Genomic DNA, 26961 nt, shown 5'->3' on the forward strand with positions numbered 1-26961 from the left:
ATACCACTGTGTTTTTATACCACCGTGTTCTTATACCACTGTGTTTTTATACCACTATACCATTGTGTTTTTATACCACTATACCACTGTGTTTTTATGCCACTGTGTTTTTATACCACTGTGTTTTTATACCACTGTGTTTTTATACCACTGTGTTTTTATACCACTATACCATTGTGTTTTTATACCACTATACCACTGTGTTTTTATACCACTGTGTTTTTATACCACTGTGTTCTTATACCACTGTGTTTTTATACCACTATACCATTGTGTTTTTATACCACTATACCACTGTGTTTTTATGCCACTGTGTTTTTATAGCACTATACTACTGTTTTTGTACCAATGTGTTTTTATACCACTATACCACTGTGTTTTTATAACACTATACCACTATGTTTTTATAACACTATACCACTGTATTTTTTTTTTTTTTATAACACTATACCATGGTGTTTCTATAACACTGTGCCACAGGCAAACAGGTCCCCTGAAACTATAATTTTACAGTGTGTTATTGCTAGCCTCTAGCGTACTAGCCTTGGGCTAGTAACATCCCTTGAACATTAACAAAGATACAGACATGCATTCTGTTCTAGAGTACATGTAGGTGGACTTCACTACACAGTAGATTGATGTAGAGAGAGACAGAGAGGGAGACGGAGCGAGGGGGTGATGGAGAGAGGGAGGGAGACGGAGCGAAGGAGGGAGACGGAGATAGGGCGGCAGAAGGAGATAGGGGGCAGACGGAGAGGGGGGCGAGAGGGAGACGACGGAGAGAGCGAGGGGCGACAGAGAGAGAGGGGCAGACGGGGGGAGGAGTGGAGATGAAGGAAGAGAGGGGGAGACAGGGAGGGAGAGGGAGACAGAGAGGGAGAAAGAGAGGGAGACGGAAAGAGAGATGGGGGAGAAAGAGGGAGACGGAGAAAGAACTGGAGACTGAAACGGAGCAAGAGGGGGGCGACAGCAAGTGAGAGGGCGATGGAGCAAGAGGGGCGACGGAGCAAGAGAAGGGGCGACGGAGCAAGAGAAGGGGCGACGGAGCAAGAGAGGGGGCGACGGAGCAAGAGAGGGGGCGACGGAGCAAGAGAGGGGGCGACGGAGTAAGAGAGGGGGCGACGGAGCAAGGGAGGCGGAGAGGGAGAAAGAGAGGCGGAGAGGGAGAAGAGAGAGGGAGACAGATAAGGGGAGGTATGTGTGCACATGCACGTGTAAAGGTCTGTCTGTCTCCCTCTCTGCATGTCTATGTGAATGTGAGAGAGAGAGGGACACAAATGCCTGTGAGAGTGCTCACCTCATGCGTGTATACACACACCTCCCCCGAATATGTCCAGCCGGGGGTCAAAATGTCACCTCAGCGACCAGCAGCTGTAGCGGGGGTAAGCGAATAACTGTGAATAACCAGGGGGGTCAGACAAATGGATGTCACCCTCAGCACTGATCTAATTAACGCAGGTGTTAATCATGCTAGATTAATGATAGAGACTGGGTAGTTGTCTGTACAGGTCCAGAGAAATGGTCCACTGATTAGTACAGGGCAGCTGTGGGCAGCCATTACCGTGAGCACCTCTAAAGCACCCTCAGGATCATTCACTAAAGAAAATGGGTAATAACCTGAACTCCTTCTAATAGCATTTAGCAGATGAATAGAGATGAATAGTGAGACTGGAAAGACGGGTCAGCTGGTGTTTTGACAAAGAGGCTGTGTGGGTGGATGGATGTATAAATGAAGCTGTGTTAAAGATCCCTGCTAAAAGTAAAGATCACTTGTGGGAGCTGTGAACGGTGTGTGAACATGACCAATATAAACATGCACCTGTGGAAATATATTGGATGGGAGCAATCACAATTTTGGAAATGAACATTATAAAGCCAATATCAAGATCTCTCTCTGTTAAATTTCAATGCAATGGTGCTTTTTTGGCATGGCATTCATACATACATACATATTGTCAAAACCAGATGTTTCGACCTCAATGAAAGTGTTGAACTGAATGGCGCAGGGACCTAAGTTTGAGTCCTATAACGTATAATGATAATACTACTAGCTTATAACAATAATAGACATAGCCATAGAGTGTTCTCTCAGCTTTCGCACGGCAAGTGGTACGGTGCATCAAGTCTGACACCAACAGGCTCCTGAACAGCTTCTATCCCCCAAGACATAAGACTGCTAAATAGCTAACAGAATGGCTACACAGACTATCTGAGTTGACCCTTGTATTTTATTTATATTTTTTCACTGTCTCTCTGCACACTCACAGGACTCTACACACTCACACACACTGACACTCCAACACACATAACATGCACACACATTTATACTGACTCTACACACACACACACACACACACACACACACACACACACACACACACACACACACACACACACACAATCTTCATATATACGCTGCAGCTACTCTGTTTATCAAATATCCTGATGCCTAGTCACCTTACCCCTATACAGTGAGGGAAAAAAGTATTTGATCCCCTGCTGATTTTGTACGTTTGCCCACTGACAAAGACATGATCAGTCTATAATTTTAATGGTAGGTTTATTTGAACAGTGAGAGACAGAATAACAACAAAACAATCCAGAAAAATGCATGTCAAAAATGTTATAAATTGATTTGCATTTTAATGAGGGAAATAAGTATTTGACCCCTCTGCAAAACATGACTTAGTACTTGGTGGCAAAACCCTTGTTGGCAATCACAGAGGTCAGATGTTTCTGGTAGTTGCCCACCAGGTTTACACACATCTCAGGAGGGATTTTGTCCCACTCCTCTTTGCAGATCTTCTCCAAGTCATTAAGGTTTCGAGCCTGACGTTTGGCAACTCGAACCTTCAGCTCCCTCCACAGATTTTCTATGGGATTAAGGTCTGGAGACTGGCTAGGCCACTCCAGGACCTTAATGTGCTTCTTCTTGAGCCACTCCTTTGTTGCCTTGGCCGTGTGTTTTGGGTCATTTGTCATGCTGTTACCAATTGTTTTCTTGGTGACTATGGTCCCAGTTGCCTTGAGATCATTGACAAGATCCTCCCGTGTAGTTCTGGGCTGATTCCTCACCATTCTCATGATCATTGCAACTCCACACGGTGAGATCTTGCATGGAGCCCCAGGCCGAGGGAGATTGACAGTTCTTTTGTGTTTTTCCATTTGCGAATAATCGCACCAACTGTTGTCACCTTCTCACCAAGCTGCTTGGCGATGATCTTGTAGCCCATTCCAGCCTTATGTAGGTCTACAATCTTGTCCCTGACATCCTTGGAGAGCTCTTTGTTCTTGGCCATGGTGGAGAGTTTGGAATCTGATTGATTGATTGCTTCTGTGGACAGGTGTCTTTTATACAGGTAACAAGCTGACATTAGGAGCACTCCCTTTAAGAGTGTGCTCCTAATCTCAGCTCGTTACCTGTGTAAAAGACACCTGGGAGCCAGAAATCTTTCTGATTGAGAGGGGGTCAGATATTTATTTCCCTCATTAAAATGCAAATCAATTACATTTTTGACATGCGTTTTTCTGGATTTTTTTGTTGTTATTCTGTCTCTCACTGTTCAAATAAACCTACCATTAAAATTATAGACTGATCCTTTCTTTGTCAGTGGGCAAACGTACAAAATCAGCAGGGGATCAAATACTTTTTTCCCTCACTGTACATATCTACCTCTATCACTCCAGTATCCCTGCACATTGTAAATATGATATTGGAACTGACCCTGTGTATAGCTTCTTACTTTCACGTGTTCTTCTTATTTTTATTTATTCTGTGTTTATGTTCTACCTTATGTTATTTTTAGTGTTACATTTATATTGGTTACTGCATTGTTGGGTTTGGAGTTTTGAAATAAAACTAGAAACTCATGTCTGTCCTCTCTCCTCTCCAGTTGTCTCCAGAGACGGGTCCCAGACAGGGGGGAACCATGCTGACCATCACAGGGGAGAACCTGGGTCTGCAGTTCAAGGACATCCAGACAGGGGTCCGCATCGGCAAGGTGGCCTGCACCCCCATGGAGGCAGAGTACATCAGCGCTGAACAGTGAGTGACTATTAGTCTCTTTGTCCTCCTGCCTCTGTCCTCTGTTTTGATGCCTTACTCCATCTCTTTATCTCTCTCGGTATGCATGTCTCCCTCCCTCCATCCCTCCCTCCACCTGTTAGCCCTATTTTCTATCTACCCATCTCACTTTCTTCTCATTCATCTCTGTCTCTCCCTCTCCTGTTCCTCTTTTAACCCATTGTCACATTATCTTACTTGCTGGCATCCTAGGAGACTTGTCTGGCTCACTGACATCTGGAGAGATACAGATCATGCACAAACACATTTTCAACCGTATTCAAATCACGCTGACATCATAAACTCTCATTGACTCATAGTGAGAGTGTATGATGCTGAAATGAAGGACCTGAGTGTTTTGAAGCATAAATGACTAAAGGAAAGCTGCATTTCTTGAAGCACCACAAAGTCTGCCAACAAACAAAAACACTGTGTCGCTGTCATCGGTACTGACAAATAGCCTACAATCATAAAAGTGTGTGGATATTTCTGATTGACTTTATATCTGTACTTAAACATATTTGGACCCTACTGTATATGAAGATAGTTGTTTCAAGGATACTTGTGTTTGTTTCAACCCTGCTGTCACCTCCAAACGTGAAGGGCTAATGCTTAACCCCCGTCTCCCCGGTTACAATTAGGGCACGTTGCCATGACGGCAAACGTGGCGGCAGTGGTCCGCACTAAACCTTTCATGGTGATTAAAAGTGATGTTCCCCATATGGAGCGACTCGGAAGTGACTGCTCCTGTCATCTCTGTAACCTTGTCAGAGCCGTAACGGAGGAGGTGGGTTACGGCAATGAGCACAAAGGTTAGGGGTAAATGGTGGGTGCGGTGTGGAGATTGGAGAAGGCCGTCGCCTATTCAAGTCTGGTCAAGCTCAGCCCACACGCTCTCACAAAGGAGTAGATGCACACACACACACACATGCAAACACGCTTACTCTGACAGTAAGTCGTGTGCATACAGTACATGCAAATAGAGTTTACACACAAACCAATAAACCTGTACATCTTAAGAATCTTATTTTTCTTACACTCATATACAGTTTATAATTCTGTCTCTCCCTCTGTTATTTGGTTCCAATTTGTCTACCTAATATTCCTCTTATCGTCACTGTGATGATGCCAGTAAAAATGGCTCCATTAACACAATCATCTCCTAAAAACTCTCCTCACTCTAATCATTGTCCCTCCCTGCGTGAGACCAAACAAATAATTGCATCGGAATGCGGACGTCATCGCCGCGGCGATGGAGAGCGGTTACCGTGGCCACCTACAGCGAGGACAAAAGCAGCTGAGTTAATAACTCATCGCAGGCGGATAGAGGGAGGGAGGGAGGGAGGGAGGGAGGGAGGGAGGAAACGAGCTTGTTCAATTAATCACCCCCCTCTCACTTAAACCCAGCTCTCTTTTCTCTCTCTCTCTCTCATTTTCTGGGGCTAATTAACAGTCCAGAGTGTCTGAGGAGGGTGAAACGTGAGGGCTCTGTGTGCGTGTGCATGCATGCATCCGTGTATGTGTGCACAATCCTATGTGTGTGGTGTGTTTGCGCTGATTACACACATGCTAGCACATGTCTGTGTGTATTCTCGCCCGCAGTGCCCAACCACCTCAGACTCTCGTCCTCTGCCTCAATCATTTCTAAAATGAATTTTCATTTGGCCAGTCGCCGCCCAAGGCCAAACACAAGGCTTATGGGGTTATAATATCCTCTAATACACTCATAGAGACACATGGAACCTCTCTCTCCTATCGTACCTCTCAAGGTACAAGTGGATGTCCTCACCATCACACACAGTAGCATGGCTATGGAAATGTGCAGGGCTATTGATATGCTCTATGGCTTGGTTACCCTTGGACTAATGCTATGGATATGTCAATGGCTATGATCATATGTGTAGTGTCACTCTCTCGCTCTCTCTCTCAGGATCGTGTGCAAGCTGGCTGATGCGACAGGTTACCGGGTTCAGGAGGCTCACGTGGAAGTATGTGTGAGGGACTGCACACACACCGACTACAAAGTCATCTCACCCAAGGCCTTCACTTTTGTGGTAAGCTGCCATCATACCTGTGCTGAAATGTCCTTCTGTAAGGTTGTGTTCTTTCATCAATTGAAAAACAACAGTTGATTCCAGAACAAATGAATTCCTATATCTGACGTCTTCTTTTGGTGTGTTCCTCTACCCCCAGTCTCCCTATTTCACGCGTGTACAGCCCTCTAAGGGCCCCCTCTCGGGGGGAACTCGCATCACCATTGAGGGGAGCCACCTCAACGCGGGCAGCGCTGTGGCTGTCAAGATCGGCCTCCATCCCTGCCGCTTCGAGAGGTAAGCTCTCACACCGCCCACTCGCTTGTCTTGTCTTTGGGATATTGTTTATTATTGATAACATTATTGTGCTGTATCGATATCTCTATTCGATAACTGCTGTAAGTGGTCGGACTAACTTGCATTTATTTTGAGAATGACTACTGTTATTTGTGACGGGAATGACTATCTCTGCTATGGGAATGACCAACCTCTGTTTCTATGGTTTACCTTCCATTGAAGAGCAATGATTTAGAATTAGGGTTTCAAGTACTCTTTACAGTAATAATGTTTGCCCATTGCGCTACATGTTACGAGCTTGGTAAGTTCTCCAACATTCGATGGGAGATTCAGAGAAGCTGGAAAGGCGAGAATGCACAATACAGAGAGAGTATGTTCTCCTGCAACGAGCGCTCTCTCTCCATAGTCTGTCATGGTGAAACACACACACACACAGTGTTCTCGCAGCGTACCGTGCACTCATCTAAAACTGCAAATGAACATGTTAGCAGATGGCGAGAACACCTCACAGAGAGGAGAGTGCCTTGTTAACACCTCTAAGAAGAGGGTTGGGATACATAGAAAATGAAAAGAGAGCTGAATGAGAGAAGAACATGGGAGAAGACAATCAAACATTCACAGCCCACATCAAACCACCCCCCAAGACACAAATCTCATCTTCTCAGTCACATTTATTAATGAGGAGGAGGAAAATTGAGGCAAAATTAGCCAGTTCAGCCCCCTTTTGAAGACCCTGGAAATACCCATACATTTATCTTGCTACGCAGACTGTAGTTTTTCGGAACAATTAGCTTTAGATTTAATGTAAGCACTATCAACATGATTGGTAGGTGGTATATAGACAGCCATATGTGACAGGGTTTATACAAGGGGAATACATGCATGCTGCAATGACATCTGTTGATATGGGGAAACATGTTGAGCTAAAACCTTCACTGACTCTGAAAAGACAGCTTCTGTCTTTGGTATAGTATAGAATTCCAAATACTAGTGATACAAAGGGATAATAATAATAATAATATAATATGATAGTGTATGATAGGGTTAGTGTTATGGTTAGGGTTAGTCATCTTGAGCTGTAATATGATAGGGTTAGGGTTAGTCATCTTGAGCTGTAATATAATATGATGGTGTATGATATGGTTATGGTTAGGGTTAGTCATCTTGAGCTGTTCTGCTAAAGTCACATGAGGGCTCATCTCAATAATCAAAGGTAGCTTCCTCCCCTAATCTCCTTCATCTGCACTAACCTGAAAACACAGGATAGGTGAAATCAAGGACGTGGATGCCCACTGGGAGGTTTGCTGCCACCTTGTCTAGTTCAATCAAGCCACATTGACATTATCCCACCCCTGGTTAGCCACAATTGGCTTAAAAAATTCAAACGTAACACAATATCTGCCAGTATGAAAATGTATGCACTCACTAACTGTAAGTCGCTCTAGATAAGAGCATCTGCTAAATGACAAAAAATGTAAAAATGTAAATTAATTTGCAGGAATATTGCTCCTGTCTGTCTGTTTGGTGCAAGCATTTGTTTATCACTCTGTATGTAGCCAGTTAGCAATGCTAATGATAACAGTCTTGTGGGTAGACGGAAAGACTTTAGTCTAAAACCTACTCAATTAAATGTTAAATGGAAAGTAGGCTTACCTGACAGAACTATAGAAGGATTTTTTGTATCAATTGGGTGGCGATTGTTTTGCAAACTTTGCCATGATGTGTTGCAGCAGTAGGCCTAACAGCAGAAACATCACCGATACATTCCTCTCTTGCTAGATGCTCAATTAAAGGGGAATTACATTTTCTTTTTTTTATGTTACATTTTTTTCCAGACCTCAAGAATGGTCTTCATATGTATTTTAAGCATTGACATGGACTCAAAACATCAATTTTCGTTATTTCTCTATGAATAATTGTAATATTGCGAGTAAAAAACTGATGAAAATCACAAACCAGGAAAGAGAAAACAGAATTCAGGGAAATATAATTTTATGGGGCCCCCTTAGTTGTTTATTAAACATTATTTTACCAGGTATATTAACAGAAAACGCATTTATTGTACACCAAGGACCAGGGGAAGAGTTACAGGGTAATGGAGAAGAGAAGAATGTGACGATTTGAAAGCTATAAAAAAAATAGTAGCTCGAGACAAGTTTCATTTTTTAAAAGTAGCTCTCATGCTAGAAAATGTTGGTGACCCCCTGCACTAGACTTTTGATATTAGAACAGAACATACATAGCATTGTCCTTTCAGACCTGCTCTAGCATAGCGACGCTCTATGTCCCTAAAATAATGGATTTGAAAAGTGACCTCTCTTTTCCCCGTGTCCCTCATGTCCAAATGTTTTTTTCTTTGTCTCAGAGTTCAACACGACCAATTTAATCAAAGTGTATTTACCCTAATCATTCTGCTACTCCCTCTGCAACCCCTTTCTTCCCTTTCTTTCAGTTTTTCTATTTCTGGCCCTCTCTCTCTCTTCTCCCATTCTTTTGTGCCGGCTGACAACAAACTTGTCAAAATATGTACGGTGCACCGCAGGTTTCGCCGACGAGTGTTATGAAAGTGGTTGCCCGGGCAACGAGGCGGCGCGAGCGGAATGTGGAAAAGGCGCTTTTCTTTTTCTTATTTTCCTCCCCTTCTTCTGGAAGACGGGGCGTTTAAATTGCTTGTTACGAGACAGCCGGGATGTGCTTGCAGAAATGCATCCTAGCTTATTTTCTCTTCCACTTAGTTTCCCCTCAACTGCTGTCGTCTCACTAATGTGTTTTCGTCCTCTTTCCTTCTCTCTGTTTCTGGTCCACAATAGATGGGATTTATGTATGAAATAATTGTTGTGTAGGATAGGAAAGCACTCATCACACACTATTGAAGTAATATGGCTACAGGTTCATCTGCCTCACCAAAAGCCCATTCTGGTGGGAAGCTGCTGTAGACCACCAAGTGCTAACAGTCAGTATCTGGATAACGTGTGAAATGCTTGATAATGTATGTGATATCAACAGAGAGGCATATTTTCTAGGTGACTTAAATATTGACTGGCTTTCATCAAGCTGCTCACTCAAGAAAAAGCTTCAAACTGTAACCAGTGCCTGCAACATTGTTCAGGTTATCAGTCAACTTACCAGGGTAGTTACAAACCGCACAGGAATGAAATCATCAACATGTATTGATCACATATTTACTAATGCTGCAAAGATAATATTTAAAGCAGTATCCAAATCCATCAGATGTAGTGATCACAATATAGTAGCCATATCTAGGAAAACCAAAGTTCAAAAGGCTGGGCCTAATATAGTGTATAAGAGGTCATACAATATGTTTTGTAGTGATTCCTGTGTTGTTGATATAAATAATATGTGTTGGTCTGTGGTGTGTAATAAGGAGCAACCAGACGCTGCTCTTCACATATTTATGAAATTGCTTATTCCAGTTACTAATAAACATGCACCCATTAAGAAAATGACAGGAAAAACTGTTAAATCCCTGTGGATTGATGAGGAATTAAAGAATTGTATGGTTGAGAGGGATGAGGCAAAAGGAATGGCAAATAAGTCTGGCTGCACAACCGATTGGCAAACGTACTGCAAATTGAGAAATCATGTGACTAAACTGAATAAAAAGAAGAAACTAAACTATGAAACAAAGATAAAGTATATAAAGAATGACAGTAAAAATCTTTGGAGCACCTTAAATGAAGTTTTGGGCAAAAAGGCAAACTCAGCTCCATCATTCATTAAGTCAGATGACTCATCACAAAACCCACTGATATTGCCAATTACTCAGTTTTTTTCATTGGCAAGATTAGCAAACTTAGGCATGACATGCTAGCAACAAACGCTGACACTATGCATCTAAGTATAACTGATCAAATTATGAAAGACAAGCATTGTAATTTTGAATTTTGTAAAGTGAATGTGGAAGAGGTGAAAAACGTATTGTTGTCGATCAACAATGACAAGCCACCGGGGTCTGAAAACTTGCATGGAAAATTACTGAGGATAATTGCGGACAATATTGCCACTGCTATTTGCCAAATCTTTAATCTAAGCCTAGTAGAAAGTGTGTGCCCTCAGTCCTGGAGGGAAGCAAAAGTCACTACCCAAGAATAGTAAAGCCCCCTTTACTGGCTCAAATAGCCGACCAAACATCCTGTTACCAACCCTTAGTAAACTTTTGACAAGATACACTGCTGTTTTACTGTAAACAAATTGACGACAGACTTTCAGCACGCTGATAGGGAAGGACATTCAACAAGCACGGCACTTACACAAATTACTGATTGGCTGAGAGAAATTGATGATGAAAAGATTATGGGAGCTGTTTCGTTAGACTTCAGTGCGGCTTTTGACATTATTGATCATAGTCTGCTGATGGAAAAACGTATGTGGTATGGCTTTACTCCACCTGCTATATTGTGGATACAGAGTTACATGTCTAACAGAACACAGAGGGTGTTCTTTAAAGGAAGCCTTTCCAACATAATCCAGGTAGAAACAGGAATTCCCCAGGGCAGCTGTCTAGGCCCCTTACTTTTTTCAATCTTGACATGCCACTGGCTTTGAGTAAAGCCAGTGTGTCTATGTATGCATATGACTCAACGCTATTCATGTCAGCTAAAACAGCAAGTGAAATCACTGTAACACTTAACAAAGAGCAGCAGTTAGTTTCAGAATGAGTGGCAAGGAATAAGTTAGCCCTAAATAACTAAATAAATAAAAACTAAAAGCAGTGTATTTGGGACAAATCATTCACTAAACTCTAAACCTCAACTAAATCTTGGAATAAATAATGTGGAAATTGAGCAAGTTGAGGTGACTAAAATGTTTGGAGTAACCCTGGATTGTAAACTGTCATGATCAAAACATGTTTATAAAACAGTAGCTTAGATGGGGAGAAGTCTGTCCATAATAAAACGCAACTCCGCCTTTTAAACAACACTATCAACAAGGCAGGTCCTACAGGCCCTAGTTTTGTCAAACCTGGACTACTTTTCAGTCGTGTGGTCAGGTGCCACAAAGAGGGACCTCAGAAAAGTACAATTGTCTCAGAACAGGCTCAGAACACAGAGCTAACATAAATAATATGCATGTAAATCTCTCAATGCGGAGGAGAGATTGACTTCATCACTACCTGTTTTTGAAAGAAGTGTTGACATGCTGAATGCACCAAGGTGTCTGTTTAAACTACTAGCACACAGCTCGGACACCTATGCATACCCCACAAGACGTGCCACCAAAGGTCTCTTCACAATCCCCAAGTCAAGAACAGAATATGGGAGGCGCACAGTACTACATAGAGCCATGGCTACATGGAACTCTATTCCACATCAGGTAACTGATGCAAGCAGTAGAATCAGATTTAAAAAACAGATACAAATACACCTTATGGAACAGCTGGGACTGTGAAGAGACACAGGCACAGACACGCCTACACATACACATGATAAGACACGCACTCTACACACACGTACACATGGATGTTGGATTGTAGATATGTAGTAGTAGAGTAGTGGCCTAAGGGAACACACTTAATGTGTTGTGAAAAGTGTTATAAAATGTAATGTCATGTAATATTTTAAATTGTATATAACCGCCTTCATGTTGCTGGACCCCAGGAAGAATAGCTGCTGCCTTGGCAGGAATAAATGGGGATCCTTAATAAATACAAATACACACATGCACACACCAATGTGTGTATGCACACCATACATGTGCATCCGTTCACAAATATACACATTAAAAACTCACGCGCTCACACACACACACAGCCTCTACACACACACACCCCCACACACATAGCTTTTTTGACGTGAATTTGTATTCCCATTCAACATTTAATTTTCCCTAACCGCAAGACTTTAACCCCAAAACCTTAACTCCTAACCTTAACCCTAACCTTAACCCCCTAAGGTCGATATCTAATTAGCATAATATAATTAACATAAGAAGAACATCCCCATAAAAATCTGTCAGTTTAAGAGATATGTTTTTTGCATTGGATGTGTCTCGATCCACCGCATCTGCCTATGTCGCACTTCCGCAACTGTGGGGAAAGGTGACAGAGCTAGAGCAGTGTTTGTCAGACCATGAGACATCCCAAAAACACGGTGGTGTTGTCCGTTTTGCTCTACGAACCCCACAAGCGTCTTGGGACTCATCTGAAGTCAGTACAGCCGATCTGCCAACTTCTGTCTGTATATATATATTTGCGAGAAAAAAAACCATATGGGGATTGGAAGTGATGCAGACAATTACATTGATGGAAGTTACAATCTATCTGCAATATTAAAGCTGATCTACCCCCTAAAAAAACTTCTGTCCAAACAGTTAGGGCTGCACACTAATGTGTAACCCCTCCATGGAAAGGTGAGACTCTCACGAACACGTACATGTTGGTTGTTTTGCTCTACGACACTCACAGGCCAAAATGACTAGTCTGAAGGTCCCCCGGTACCAGTTGAACATGTTTTATGGAAGTACAGTACATTTGGAAACAATTCAGCCCCCTTGACTTTTCCACATTTTGTTACGTTACAGCCTTATTCTACAATTGATTAAATAGTTCTTGTTTTTCTCAGCAATCTTCACACTATACCCTATAATGCCAAAGCAAAAACAGGTTGTTAGACATTGTTGCTAATGTATTAAAAATAACAAACGGAAATATTACATTTACATAAGTATTCATACCCTTTACTCAGTACTTTGTTGAAGCACCTTTGACAGCGATTACACCCTCGAGTCCTCTTCGGTCTGATGCTACAAGCTTGGCACACCTGTATTTGGGGAGTGTCTCCCATTCTTCTCTGCAGATCCTCTCAAGCTCTGTCAGGTTGGATTAGGAGCGTCACTGCACAGCTATTTTCAGGTCTCTCCAGAGATGTTCGATCAGGTTCAATTCCGGCCTCTGGCTGTGCCACTCAAGGATATTCAGAGACTTGTCCCAAAGCACTCCTGCGTTGTCTTGGCTGTGTGCTTAGGGTCATTGTCCTGTTAGAAGGTGAACCTTCACCCCAGTCTGAGGTCCTGAGCACTCTGGAGCAGGTTTTCATCAAAGATCTCTCTGTACGTTGCTCCGTTCATCTTTCCCTCGATCCTGACTAGACTCCCAGTCCCTGCCGCTGAAAAACATCCCCACAGCATGATGCTGCCACCACCATGCTTCACGGCAGGGATGGTGCCTGGTTTCCTCCAAACATGACACTTGGCATTCAGGCCAAGGAGTTCAATCTTGCTTTCATCAGACCAGATAATCTTGTTTCTCATGGTCTGAGAATCCTGTAGGTGCCTTTTGGAAAACTTTTTTGTTACCCTTCCCCAGATCTGTGCCTCGACACAATCCTGTCTCAGTACTCTACGGAAAATTCCTTCGACTTAATGGCTTTGTTTTTGCTCTGACATACACTGTCAACTGTTGGACCTTATATAGACAGGTGTGTGCCTTTCCAAATCATGTCCAAACAATTTAATATACCACAGGCAGACTCCAATCAAGTTGTGGAAACATCTCAAGGATGATCAATGGAAACATGATGCACCTGAGCTCAATTTTGAGTCTCATAGCAAAGGGTCTGAATACTTATGTAAATAAGGTATTTCTGTTTTTATTATTTTTATGAATGTGCTAATATTTCTAAAAACCTGTATTCGCTTTGTCATTATGGGGTATTGTTTGTATATTGATAAAAAAATGTACAGTGGCTATGTACAGTGGCTTGCGAAAGTATTCACCCCCCTTGACATTTTTCCTATTTTGTTGCCTGACAACCTGGAATTAAAATTTGTATCATTTGATTTACAACATGCCTACCACTTTGAAGATGCAAAATATTTTTGGGGGTGAAACAAAGAAGAAATAAGACCAACAAAAAAAAACAGAAAACTTGAGCCACCTTTTTGCAGCAATTACAGCTGCACGTCTCTTGGGGTATGTCTCTATAAGCTTGGCACATCTAGCCACTGGGATTTTTGCCCATTCTTCAAGGCAAAACTGCTCCAGCTCCTTCAAGTCGGATGGGTTCCGCTGTAAGTCATACCACAGATTCTCAATTGGATTGAGGTCTGGGCTTTGACTAGGCCATTCCAAGACATTTAAATGTTTCCCTTTAAACCACTCGAGTGTTGCTTTAGCAGTATGCTTAGGGTCATTGTCTTGCTGGAAGCTGAACCTCTGTCACAATCTCAAATCTCTGGAAGACTGAAACAGGTTTCCCTCAACAAATTCCCTGTATTTAGTGCCATCCATCATTCCTTCAATTCTGACCAGTTTCCCAGTCCCTGCCGATGGAAAAACATCCCCACAGCATGATGCTGCCACCACCATGCTTCACTGTGGGGATGGTGTTCTCGGGGTGATGAGAGGTGTTGGGTTTGCGCCAGACATTTTCCTTGATGGCCAAAATGTCTCATCTGACCAGAGTACCTTCTTCCATATGTTTGAGGAGTCTCCCACATGCCTTTTGTCAAACACCAAACGTGTTTGCTTATTTTTTTCTTTAAGCAATGGCTTTTTTCTGGCCACTTCCGTAAAGCCCAGCTCTGTGGAGTGTATGTCTTAAAGTGGTCCTATGGACAGATACTCCAATCTCCACTGTGGAGCTTTGCAGCTCCTTCAGGGTTATCTTTGGTCTCTTTGTTGCCTCTCTGATTAAGCCCTCCTTACCTGGTCTGTGAGTTTTGGTGGGCGGCCCTCTCTTGGCTGGTTTGTTGTGGTGCCATATTCTTTCAATTTTTTTATAATGGATTTAATGGTGCTCCGTGGGATGTTCAAAGTTTCTGATCTTTTTTTATAACTCAACCCTGATCTGTACTTCTCCACAGCTTTGTCCCTGACCTGTTTGGAGAGCTCCTTGATCTTCATGGTGCCGCTTGCTTAGTGGTGTTGCCGACTCTGGGGCCTTTCAGAACAGGTGTATATATACTGAGATCATGTGACAGATCATGTGACACTTAGATTGCACACAGGTTGACTTTATTTAACTAACTATGTGACTTCTGAAGGTAATTGGTTGCACCAGATCTTATTTAGGGGCTTCATAGCAAAGGGGATGAATACATATGCACGCATCCACTTTTCCGTGATACATTTTTTAGAATTTTCAAGTAATTTTTTTCATTTCACTTCACCAATTTGGAATTTTGTGTATGTCCATTACATGAAATCCAAATAAAAATCTATTTAAATTACAGGTTGTAATGCAACAAAATAGAAAAAACGGCAAGGGGGATGAATACTTTTGCAAGGCACTGTAATACATTTTGGAATAAGGCTGTAACATAACAAAATGTGGAAGAAGTCAAGAGGACTGAATATTTTCTGAATGCACTAGGGAGACTGTTTAGTGACAAAAATAATGGGTTAAATACACGAAAGATATCTCTCAGATATAGGACAGACACTTCAGAACAAACTTCCTTTAGATTTTTTTGGGGGGACTATATGTTGTTCCATGTAGTAAATCAGTTATTCAATGCGTTTGTATTGGCTAATAGCTGTAAGGCCAAAAATATACAGTGAGGGAGAAAATATTTTGTACGTTTGCCCACTGACTAAGAAATGATCAGTCTATAATTTTAATGGTCGGTTTATTTGAACAGTGAGAGACAGAATAACAACAAAAAAATCCAGAAAAACGCATGTCAAACATTTTATAAATTGATTTGCATTTTAATGAGGGAAATAAGTATTTGACCCCTCTGCAAAACATGACTTAGTACTCGGTGGCAAAACCCTTGTTGGCAATCACAGAGGTCAGACGTTTCTTGTAGTTGGCCACCAGGTTTGCACACATCTCAGGAGGAATTTTGTCCCACTCCTCTTTGCAGATCTTCTCCAAGTCATTAAGGTTTCGAGGCTGACGTTTGGCAACTCAAACCTTCAGCTCCCTCCACAGATTTTCTATGGGATTAAGGTCTGGAGACTGGCTAGGCCACTCCAGGACCTTAATGTGCTTCTTCTTGAGCTACTCCTTTGTTGCCTTGGCCGTGTGTTTTGGGTCATTGTCATGCTGGAATACCCATCCACAACCCTTTTTCAATGCCCTGGCTGAGGGAAGGAGGTTCTCACCCAAGATTTGACGGTACATGGCCCTGTCCATCGTCCCTTTGATGCGGTAAAGTTTTCCTGTCCCCTTAGCAGAAAAACACCCCCAAAGCATAATGTTTCCACCTCCATGTTTGACAGTGGGGATGGTGTTCTTGGGGTCATAGGCAGCATTCCTCCTCCTCCAAACACGGCGAGTTGAGTTGATGCCAAAGAGCTCCATTTTGGTCTCATCTGACCACAACACTTTCACCCAGTTCTCCTCTGAATCATTCAGATGTTCATTGGCAAACTTCAGACGGGCATGTATATGTGCTTTCTTGAGCAGGGGGACCTTGAGGGTGCTGCAGGATTTCAGTCCTTCACGGCGTAGTGTTTTACCAATTGTTTTCTTGGTGACTATGGCCCCCAGGGAGAGAGAGACTGCTGCCACTTCAGATCAGTCAGGGAGAGAGAGACTGCTGCCACTTCAGATCAGTCTCCAGAAACAGACTGCTGCCGCTCCTGATCAGTCAGGGAGAGAGAGAGAGCAGATCTTTGAAGCCTGAGCTCTGCGATAGTCTGTCTGATGAAACCGCTGCATGTTGGACTGAAAGCACTGCAGCTCTTGGCACTCTTACGGGTCTTTGACACCAAATTGGTTTGGAGCGTTTTTTTCTGAACTCGAACACTATCAGCCCTCGGGAGCGCACTAAACAGTGCACCGTGGTTCACTCAAAAAGGGTGGTCTCGGTCCGATTTCATTCATACCATGGTGTGGTTCGCTGCAGGTGAGAATGCAGACCAAACACAGGCGCGCAGTATTAGTGGTTGTTTGACTGAGAGCATTTTATGAAATGCACGCAGTACCATAACTTCATATCTCTGAAACATTATTTGAGTAGCAGCGCATTTATGAGCGCATCCAATGCAGATTTGGGGAGACTGGGGCTGTTCCAGGGACATAGTCCACTGAATAAAGGCTATTCACGTCACAGTTAGCGGCTATTGCGCTGTTTTCTCCCACATGTTGTTGGAAGACCAAAGCGAAAGTAATATGACGTTTGGGACACACAAGTTATGCTTTTTGATAATCATAGATGGATGTAACGTTAGCATTTTTTTCCAATAAACCAATGACTTTCATCAACATGTGGTTTTGTTTAGGCATTTTAGTAACCAGGAAAAATTTAGAAAATACAATGTAACAAATAACCGAACTCTGATTTGAACTATAGCTCAAAACTATGCGTGAAAACGCCCTTAGAGTTATTGTGTGGGTGGGTGTGTGTCATGTTTAGCGTTGTTGAAGTTCTTTACAGAGCAGAGAGGTTATGTGTGATGTTATTTTTTTGTCTCTGTTTGCCTCGTGTGGCCCTCATCTCAGTTAGAGCGCTTCTGTGTATGTGTGACATGGCTTTTCCTTCATGTTACACACTCCCTCTTCCCTTCCAGGCGGAGTGCCAGGGAGATGGTGTGTGTGACCCCGGAGGGTCAGAGTCCTGGAGGTACCCCCGTCATGGTGGACATCAACTCAGCTGAGCTCAGGAACCCAGAGGTCAAATTCATCTACACCGATGACCCCACCATCCTCAAGATTGAACCTGACTGGAGCATCGCTAGGTGAGGGTCTTAAACTGGGTGGTACTGGGCTTATATGGTCTTAACTGGTCTTAACAGATTGCTTTAGATCTTTTGTTGGACAAAACAGTTTAATTTGTGTTTTAATTCTATGTAGAGATCTGAAAGGAATGGACAGGTGTAAGGCAAAAGTAATGTGGTACTAGCTCCCTCTTTCAACTATATTGCTTAGGCCTATCCAGTCATCTCAGATCTCAGTACATAGGGAGTAAGGGTCGATTTGGGTGTGAGTATTAGCCTTAGTACTCAGTCAAGTATGCTGTAGGTGCACTTTATGATACACTGTATGGAGAGATGGCAAAACTCACAGGTATACTTGAATTTGTTACCACTATTTTTTCCACCCTGAAAACTGATACAATAGCAAATCTTTGCTGAAAAAAGGGGACTCTGAAGATGCCCGTAGTTTGTATTGCAGTCGATGCAAAGACAGTATAAATACTCTCTGACTTATTCAAATGAGACAGCGTGGCGACACAGTTTGCTGCAGGAATATTTATGAACAAACACAAGCTGTGTACAGAGCAGGAAGTGGATTCCGATGCAAAATGGGCTCGATAGAATGATCTAGAAAAACTGAGTTGCGTTCATTTCTCAATTCTATCTGAATGTAAACCAGTAGCTACCAGGCAGGCAGATAACACTCTTGATGTTCCCTGAAATAGTAATGTGGCTTCTGTCAAGTCACACCGTCTAATTGACTGAAGTGCTATTTTTTAAATATATTTTTTTATGTTTTTATACACTACTGGTCAAAGGTTTAAGAACACCTATTCATTCAAGGTTTTTTCTTTATTTGTACTATTTTCTACATTGTAGACTAATAGTGAAGAAATCAAAACTATGAAATAACACATATGGAATCATGTAGTAACCAATAAAGTGTTAAACAAATCTAAATATATTTTATATTTGAGATTCTTCAAATAGCCACCCTTTGCCTTGATGACAGCTTTGCACACTCTTGGCATTCTCTCAACCAGCTTCACCTGGAATGCTTTTCCAAGAGTCTTGAAGGAGTTCCCACATATGCTGAGCACTTGTTGGCTGCTTTTCCTTCACACTGCGGTCCGACTCATCCCAAACCATCTCAATTTGGTTTAGGTCGGGGGATTGTGGAGGACATCTGATGCAGCACTCCATCACTCTCCTTCTTGGTAAAATAGCCCTTAAACAGCCTGGAGGTGTGTTGGGTCATTGTCCTGTTGAAAAACAAATGATAGTCCCAAACCAGATGGGATGGTGTATCGCTGCAGAATGCTGTGGTAGCCATGCTGCTTAAGTGTGCCTTGAATTCTAAATAAATCACAGAAAGTGTCACCAGCAAAGCACCTCCACACCTCCTCCTTAATGCTTTACGGTGGGAAATACACATGCGGAGATAATCGGTTCACCCACACCGCGTCTCACAAACACACGGCGGTTGAAACCAAAAATCATTAAAAGTCGTTTTTTCAACCACTCCACAAATTTCTTGTTAACAAACTATAGATTTGGCAAGTCGGTTAGGACATCTAATTTGTGCATGACACAAGTAATTTTCCAACAATTGTTTACAGACAGATTATTTCACTTATAATTTAATGTATCACAATTCCAGTGGGTCAGAAGTTTAAATACACTAAGTTGACTGTGCCTTTAAACAGCTTGGAAAATTCCAGAAAATGATGTCATGGCTTTAGAAGCTTCTGATAAGATAATTGACATCATTTGAGTCAATTGCAGGTGTACCTGTGGATGTATTTCAAGGCCTACCTTCAAACTCAGTGCCTCTTTGCTTGACATCATGGGAAAATCAAAAGAAATCAGCCAAGACCTCAGAAAAAAAATGGTAGACCTCCACAAGTCTGGTTCATCCTTGGGAGCAATTTCCAAACGTCTGAAGGTACCATGTTCATCTGTACAAACAATAGTACGCAAGTATAATCACCATGGGACCACACAGCCGTCATACCGCTCAGGAAGGAGACGTGTTATGTCTCCTAGAGATGAACGTACTTTGGTGCGAAAAGTGCAAATCAATCCCAGAAGAACAGCAAAGGACCTTGTGAAGATGCTGGAGGACACAGGTACAAAAGTATCTATATCCACAGTAAAAACGAGTCCTATATCGACATAACCTGAAAGGCCGCTCGGCAAGGAAGAAGCCACTGCTCCAAAACCGCCTTAAAAAAGCCAGACTACGGTTTGCAACTGCACATGGGGACAAGATCGTGCTTTTTGGCGAAATGTCCTCTGGTCTGATGAAACAAAATAGAACTGTTTGGCCAGAATGACCATCGTTATGTTTGGATGAAAAAGAGGGTGGCTTGCAAGCCGAAGAACACCATCCCAACCGTGAAGCACGGGGGTGGCAGCATCATGCTGTGGGGGTGCTTTGCTGCAGGAGGGACTGGTGCACTTCACAAAATAGATGGCATCATGAAGAAGGAAAATTATGTGGATATATTGAAGCAACATCTCAAGACATCAGTCAGGAAGTTAAAGCTTGGTCACAAATGGGTCTTCAAATGGACAATGACCCCAAGCATACTTCCAAAGTTGTGGCAAAAAGTGGCCATCACAAAGCCCTGACCTCAATCCTATAGAAAATGTGTGGGCAGAACTGAAAAAGCGTGTGCAAGCAAGGAGGCCTACAAACCTGACTCAGTTACACCAGCTCTGTCAGGAGGAATGGGCCAAAATTCACCCAACTTATTGTAAAAAGCTTGTGGAAGGCTACCCTAAACGTTTGACCCAAGTTAAACAATTTAAAGGTCATGCTACCAAATACTAATTGAGTGTATGTAAACTTCTGACCCACTGGGAATGTGATGAAATTAATAAAAGCTGAAATAAATCATTCTCTCTACTATTATTCGGACATTTGACATTCTTAAAATAAAATGGTGATCCTAACTGACCTAAGACAGGGAATTTTTACTAGGATTAAATGTCAGGAATTGTGAAAAACAGAGTTTAAATGTATTTGGCTAAGGTGTATGTAAACCGCCGACTTCAACTGTATACATATCTTTTTAAAGTATATTTTCCCTTCTTATTTTCCCCTAACCCTACAACCCCTCTCCTAATTAGAGTAAAGTAATGGACAACAACACTTAGGCTTCTACTTCCAATTTATACATACTATGTAAATGTTACAGACACAATGTATTTTACAGAAGTTATATCTTTCTGGAACACTTTCTATGGGCCACCTGTCTTGTAATGCATTATAAATACATAATAGGTATTAAAGGGACACTTCAACACTTTTCAACTGAAAACGAATCTTTTTGACTACATGTATGGTGCTGCTGGACATAATGGATTTGAGTTTAAAAAGTGATGAAGTGCCCCTTTAATATGTATTTATAGTTGCTTATAGGGACCCATAGAGATTGTAGATTGAAAAGCAAGTTCAATGGAGAGTGGATCCAGGTGAGGAAACAATGTGCTGGAGCACTCACAAGGTGAAGTTGACCCTAGATGCTGATCCTGGGTCAGTTTTGGTTAAGGTTAGGTTTGAGGGAGGGGAAACTGATCCTAGATCTGTACCTAGGAGAAACGTAATCCCAGCACTGAATAGGCTGTGTAGCTCGGAGACAAGGTAGGCAGTGCTCTTTGAATAGGGTTGGTGGGAGAAAAAAGCAGCAAACACTTGGTAAAATGGCTACCCTGGAGTACGTAAGCACAAAGTATTTCCAAGTGCTTCCTGATGATTTGGCAGCTGCGTCTCAAGGGCGTCCAAACAGATCTGAATCCACTAGACACAAAATGGCAGTCAGTCGCTAGGGGGAACTGGACAAACCACCACAGAGACATCACGGTGGGTAGTAGAGGTGTAAATGGGAGTGGCGTTTTAATCTCCGTAGGGGCAGAGAGACGATCGACAGACTCGACCGATGAGAGGTGCGAGGAGGCAAGCGATCTCATTTGTAACAGAGATGTGAAGTAGAGAAGACAAAGAAAAAAATTGAAGGGAAAAGAGGTGTTAGCATTAGCCTCAGGAGGGGAAGTGACCTCGCTGGCTTTCTCGTTTGCCGTTTGTCTCACCGCTCCCAGAGGATTGGCTGTTCCTCCTCTTGGCCAATCAAGGCTTGTGTTTATGGCGCAAAGCAATTTTGTCACCGCGTCCGCTCCGATGGCGTCCGCTACAAACAATAACAGTGGTTACGACAACACACGTCCACTACGTACCGTCGGTGACACGACTCACACTTGTTACTTTCCAGCTTCTGCTGAGACACTGGTGTTCACCCTGCGCTAACATCACAGTGACAAAACAGCACAGCAGAGATGGCACATAGGAATGGGTTGGAGAGATGCCTTGATGTTCTCACAACATTATCACAATGTTACCTGGAATCGGTACAGTTTGGAATCAATAGTAGTCAACACCTACTATTGAGCCACTCTCACCACACACTCTTACCTCTTTGACTCCTTTTGAGAGCTGTTGCGGCGACGAACCCTTTGTCTGGAACAAGTCTTTGATTTAGTGTCTTTACATCTACACCAGGGATGGGCAACTCTTGTTATGTCAGTCACTGATAGTCAGTCAATTAGCCCATGTCAGCTAAACATTTTTGGATTGCTAAATTAGTTTAGCGGCCAGCTATCTAAACTTGTTATCAACTCTAAGCAAAATATTATCTCCGCTGTCAAGAGGGGGGCCACTAAGATGTTTTGCTCGCTGTGTGTGTAGGGGGGGATGGATGTGGGTACGTAGAACCGCGAGCAGCTGCGGCCCCTCATGATGTTCCGATTTTTTGTGGCCCCCACCCTCATCAAAGTTTCCCATCCCTGCTCTACACAGACAAGAAGGTGGGCCTAAAGCTCACTACAATCTCTATGCAGATGCAATATTCTAAGTGTTGCAATGTCGTTTTTCAACACAAAAGGGGCTGCTCCTTGTAATACGCTCTGTCATTCAACATACTTTTTTACAACCTGAAAATGTGGTGGGGGCTATATAGGCTATTCATCAAAGTAGCCTGTTTTGCATTGATAACCAAATATAATCTCAGTGACTGTTCAAACAGTAAACCAAACAACAGGAATCCACCCAAAAGGGTATTTTAAGTAATAACTAGTGATTACAGGCTATTGTGGAATAGTAGAACCTGCTGTAGCCAACTAGCTAGCCATGTGCTTTTTTCTCCGTGACCAAAACATGACATTCTAGTTTTAGCTGATATGAGAATAATATGCTGCTTGTGTATTCGAACTGGGATAATGTTTTAGGTTACACTGGCAAGTATAAGAATATTTCACATGTGGGAAGCTGAAAAGGCTAGCTAGAGTGCTATGTTTTTAGCCAGTCTAAAGCCAGCTAGCCAGGCTGCCAGCTAGCTACTACTAGGAAGGGAAGGCGATTCTTCCTGGCTTTCACAAAATGAAAAGACAAAAAAAAAAATGTTTATATCGCCCCCTTGTGAATGGGAGTGGGAGCGGCGAGGATATCATGTTACCAAAAGGTGTCCGCTACTCAAGAAATCCCACTCCATCCACGTGCATGCGCGTAGATCAACAGAGTGAAGCTTGTAGTAACCTTAAGACAAGTTAGCCTGCAGGCTAACCAGTCGAGCAGTTTGGCCTAAGACAAGTTAGCTTGCATGCTAACCAATTCAGGTCTGCCACATTGCGTTACGTCAGTGTGGTTTGGAAAGTTCAGCACCCCGTGGCTATGAGGGGGTGTCTGGGGGGGACATGAATCTTGCCTATGTTACCCCTGTCCCTGTTGGTCATTGTCGGGCGAATTGAAAAGGTCAAAGGGTGAAAAGGTCAGAAAGCAGCAATGCCAGAGTCTGGATGTGCAAGCTTTTGTTCCAGCCCAGCAGTAACATACCTGTTTCAAATCACCAACTAATCGTCTGGACCACGATAAATGTAATCAGATGTGTTAGTGCTGGGCTGGAACAAAAGCCTGCACATCCAGTACATCTCCAAGTACCTGAGATGGAGAATATAATTTTGGGTTTTAGACATTGGAGGTGTTCATTGAGATAATAATGTAGTATTTTGGTCCCTTCCCCGAAGCTCTATTAGAGTTTAAACAAGCTTTTAATATGCATGTAAGAGCCTTAGTGTTACCATCATTATCTGTGATAGAGTGCGTAAAACAGATCAAATACTCTACAGTGAGAGTGGGCATTAACATTAATGCCATAGCTGCAGGGTCTTTTTCACTTGGACTAAAATTAAATGTATTCGGCAACCGCTTGGTTCTCTGGAATATATGGGATTCGTTAAAAATGACACCCTATTCCCTACATCAGTGGTTCTCAAACCGCTCCTCAGGGACTCCCAGCTGTTCCATGTATTTGGTATTTTCCAGAGCTAGCACAACTGATTCAACTTGTCAACTAACCATCAAGCACTTGACTAATTGAATCAGGTGAGCTAGTTCAGGGCTACAACAAAATTGTTAAATGTTTGGGTCTCTCCAAGGAGAGGTTTAAGAAGCACTGCCCTATATAGTGCACTACTTTTGACCAGAGCCCTATGGGCCCATTTGGGACGCACACTGTGCCTTCTGTAATCGTATAAAAGACAGGAATCACAGTGAAGTGCCCTTGTTGAATGTTTTGATACGATCTTGCAGGGAATAGGATTATGGCTTTGTTATTGTAGTGTTTGAGGGTGGATGTGCTGTTATGAGTGTTGTTGTTGACTGTTTCTTCTTCTGCAGTGGCGGAACCATGTTGACCATCACCGGCACCAACCTGGCTACCATCAAGGAGCCCAAGATGAGAGCCAAGTATGGGAAAGCACAATCTGTCAACGTGAGTACTACTGACCATACACACACATACACATACCTGACCCAGTGGTCACCCGGCCCTGGGGCTATTTATGGGTGTCTGTACATGTTATTTTTTTACACTGAACAAAAATATAAACGCAGCATGTAAAGTGTTTTGGACCCATGTTTCATGAGCTGAAATAAAATGTCTCTCAAATGTTGTGCACAAATTTGTTTACATCCATGTTAGTGAGCATTTCTCCTTTGCCAAGATAATCCATCCACCTGACAAGTGTGGCATATCAAGAAGCTGATTAAACAGCATGGTCATTACACAGGTGCACTTTGTGCTGGGGACAGTAAAAGGCCTCTCTAAAATGTGCAGTTTTGTCACACAACACAATGCCACAGATGTCTCAAGTTTTGAGGGAGCGTGCAATTGGCATGCTGACTGCAGGAATGTCCACCAGAGCTGTTGCCAGAGAATTGAATGTTCATTTCTCTAACATAAGCTGCCTCCAATGTCGTTTTAGAGAATTTGACACTACGTCCATCTGGCCTTGCTGATGTCAATGTTGTGAACAGAGTGCCCCTCGGTGGCTGTGGGGTAATGGTATGGGCAGGCATAAGCTACAGACAACGAACACAATAGCATATTATCGATGGCAATTTGAATGCACAGAGAGACCGTGACGAGATCCTGAGGCTCATTGTCGTGCCATTCAGCCGCCGCCATCACCTCATGTTTTAGCATGATAATGCACGGCCCCATGTACACAAATCCTGGAAGCTGAAAATATCCCAGTTCTTCCATGGCCTGCATACTCACCAGACATGTCACCCATTGAGCATGTTTAGGATGCTCTGGATTAACGTGTACGACAGCAAGTTCCAGTTCCCGCCAATATCCAGCAACTTTGCACAGCCATTGAAGAGGAGTGGGACAACATTCCACAGGCCACAATCAACAGCCTAATCAACTCTATGTGAAGGAGATGTGGTGTGCTGCATGAGGCAAATGGTGGTCACACCAGATACTAACTGGTTTTCTGATGTATCTATGACCAACTAATCCATACAGTGAGGGAAAAAAGTATTTGATCCCCTGCTCATTTTTTACATTTGCCCACTGACAAAGACATGATCAGTCTATAATTTTAATGGTAGGTTTATTTGAACAGTGAGAGACAGAATAACAACAAAAAAATCCAGAAAAACGCATGTAAAAAAAAGTTATGAATTGATTTGCATTTTATTGAGGGAAATAAGTATTTGACCCCTCTGCAAAACATTACTTAGTACTTGGTGGCAAAACCCTTGTTGGCAATCACAGAGGTCAGACGTTTCTTGTAGTTGGCCATCAGGTTTGCACACATCTCAGGAGGGATTTTGTTCCACTCCTCTTTGCAGATCTTCTCCAAGTCATTAAGGTTTCGAGGCTGACGTTTGGCAACTCAAACCTTCAGCTCCCTCCACAGATTTTCTATGGGATTAAGGTCTGGAGACTGGCTAGGCCACTCCAGGACCTTAATGTGCTTCTTCTTGAGCCACTCCTTTGTTGCCTTGGCCGTGTGTTTTGGGTCATTGTCATGCTGGAAAACCCATCCATGACCCATTGTCAATGCCCTGGCTGAGGGAAGGAGGTTCTCACCCAAGATTTGACGGTACATGGCCCCGTCCATCGTCCCTTTGATGCGGTGAAGTTGTCCTGTCCCCTTAGCAGAAAAACACCCCCAAAGCATAATGTTTCCACCTCCATGTTTGATGGTGGGGATGGTGTTCTTGGGGTCATAGGCAGCATTCCTCCTCCTCCAAACATGGCGAGTTGAGTTGATGCCAAAGAGCTCGATTTTGGTCTCAAGGGGGACCTTGCGAGCGCTGCAGGATTTCAGTCCTTCACGGCGTAGTGTGTTACCAATTGTTTTCTTGGTGACTATGGTCCCAGCTGCCTTGACATCATTGACAAGATCCTCCCGTGTAGTTCTGGGCTGATTCCTCACCGTTCTCATGATCATTGCAACTCCATCAATCCGTTGAGAGCTCTTTGGTCTTGGCCATGGTGGAGAGTTTTGAATCTGATTGATTGATTGCTTCTGTGGACAGGTTTCTTTTATACAGGTAACAAGCTGAGATTAGGAGCACTCCCTTTAAGAGTGTGCTCCTAATCTCAGCTCGT

At 42.9% G+C, this 26961-nt stretch overlaps 1 protein-coding gene across 1 annotated transcript in view; it reads left to right on the forward strand.

Annotated features, from left to right (window-relative positions):
- The window catches only part of LOC121551550 (plexin-A1-like), a 347386-nt gene that overhangs the window by 267680 nt on the left and 52745 nt on the right, over positions 1 to 26961 (forward strand). The window contains exons 13-17 of the mRNA XM_045223805.1: positions 3894 to 4045; positions 5994 to 6117; positions 6257 to 6393; positions 17873 to 18040; positions 24732 to 24825. Of these exons, the coding sequence (XP_045079740.1) occupies positions 3894 to 4045; positions 5994 to 6117; positions 6257 to 6393; positions 17873 to 18040; positions 24732 to 24825 (675 nt within the window). The remainder of the gene's footprint in view (positions 1 to 3893; positions 4046 to 5993; positions 6118 to 6256; positions 6394 to 17872; positions 18041 to 24731; positions 24826 to 26961) is intronic.

The sequence above is a fragment of the Coregonus clupeaformis genome, chromosome 12 (assembly GCF_020615455.1).
Source record: "Coregonus clupeaformis isolate EN_2021a chromosome 12, ASM2061545v1, whole genome shotgun sequence".
In the NCBI taxonomy this organism is placed as follows: Eukaryota; Metazoa; Chordata; class Actinopteri; order Salmoniformes; family Salmonidae; genus Coregonus; species Coregonus clupeaformis.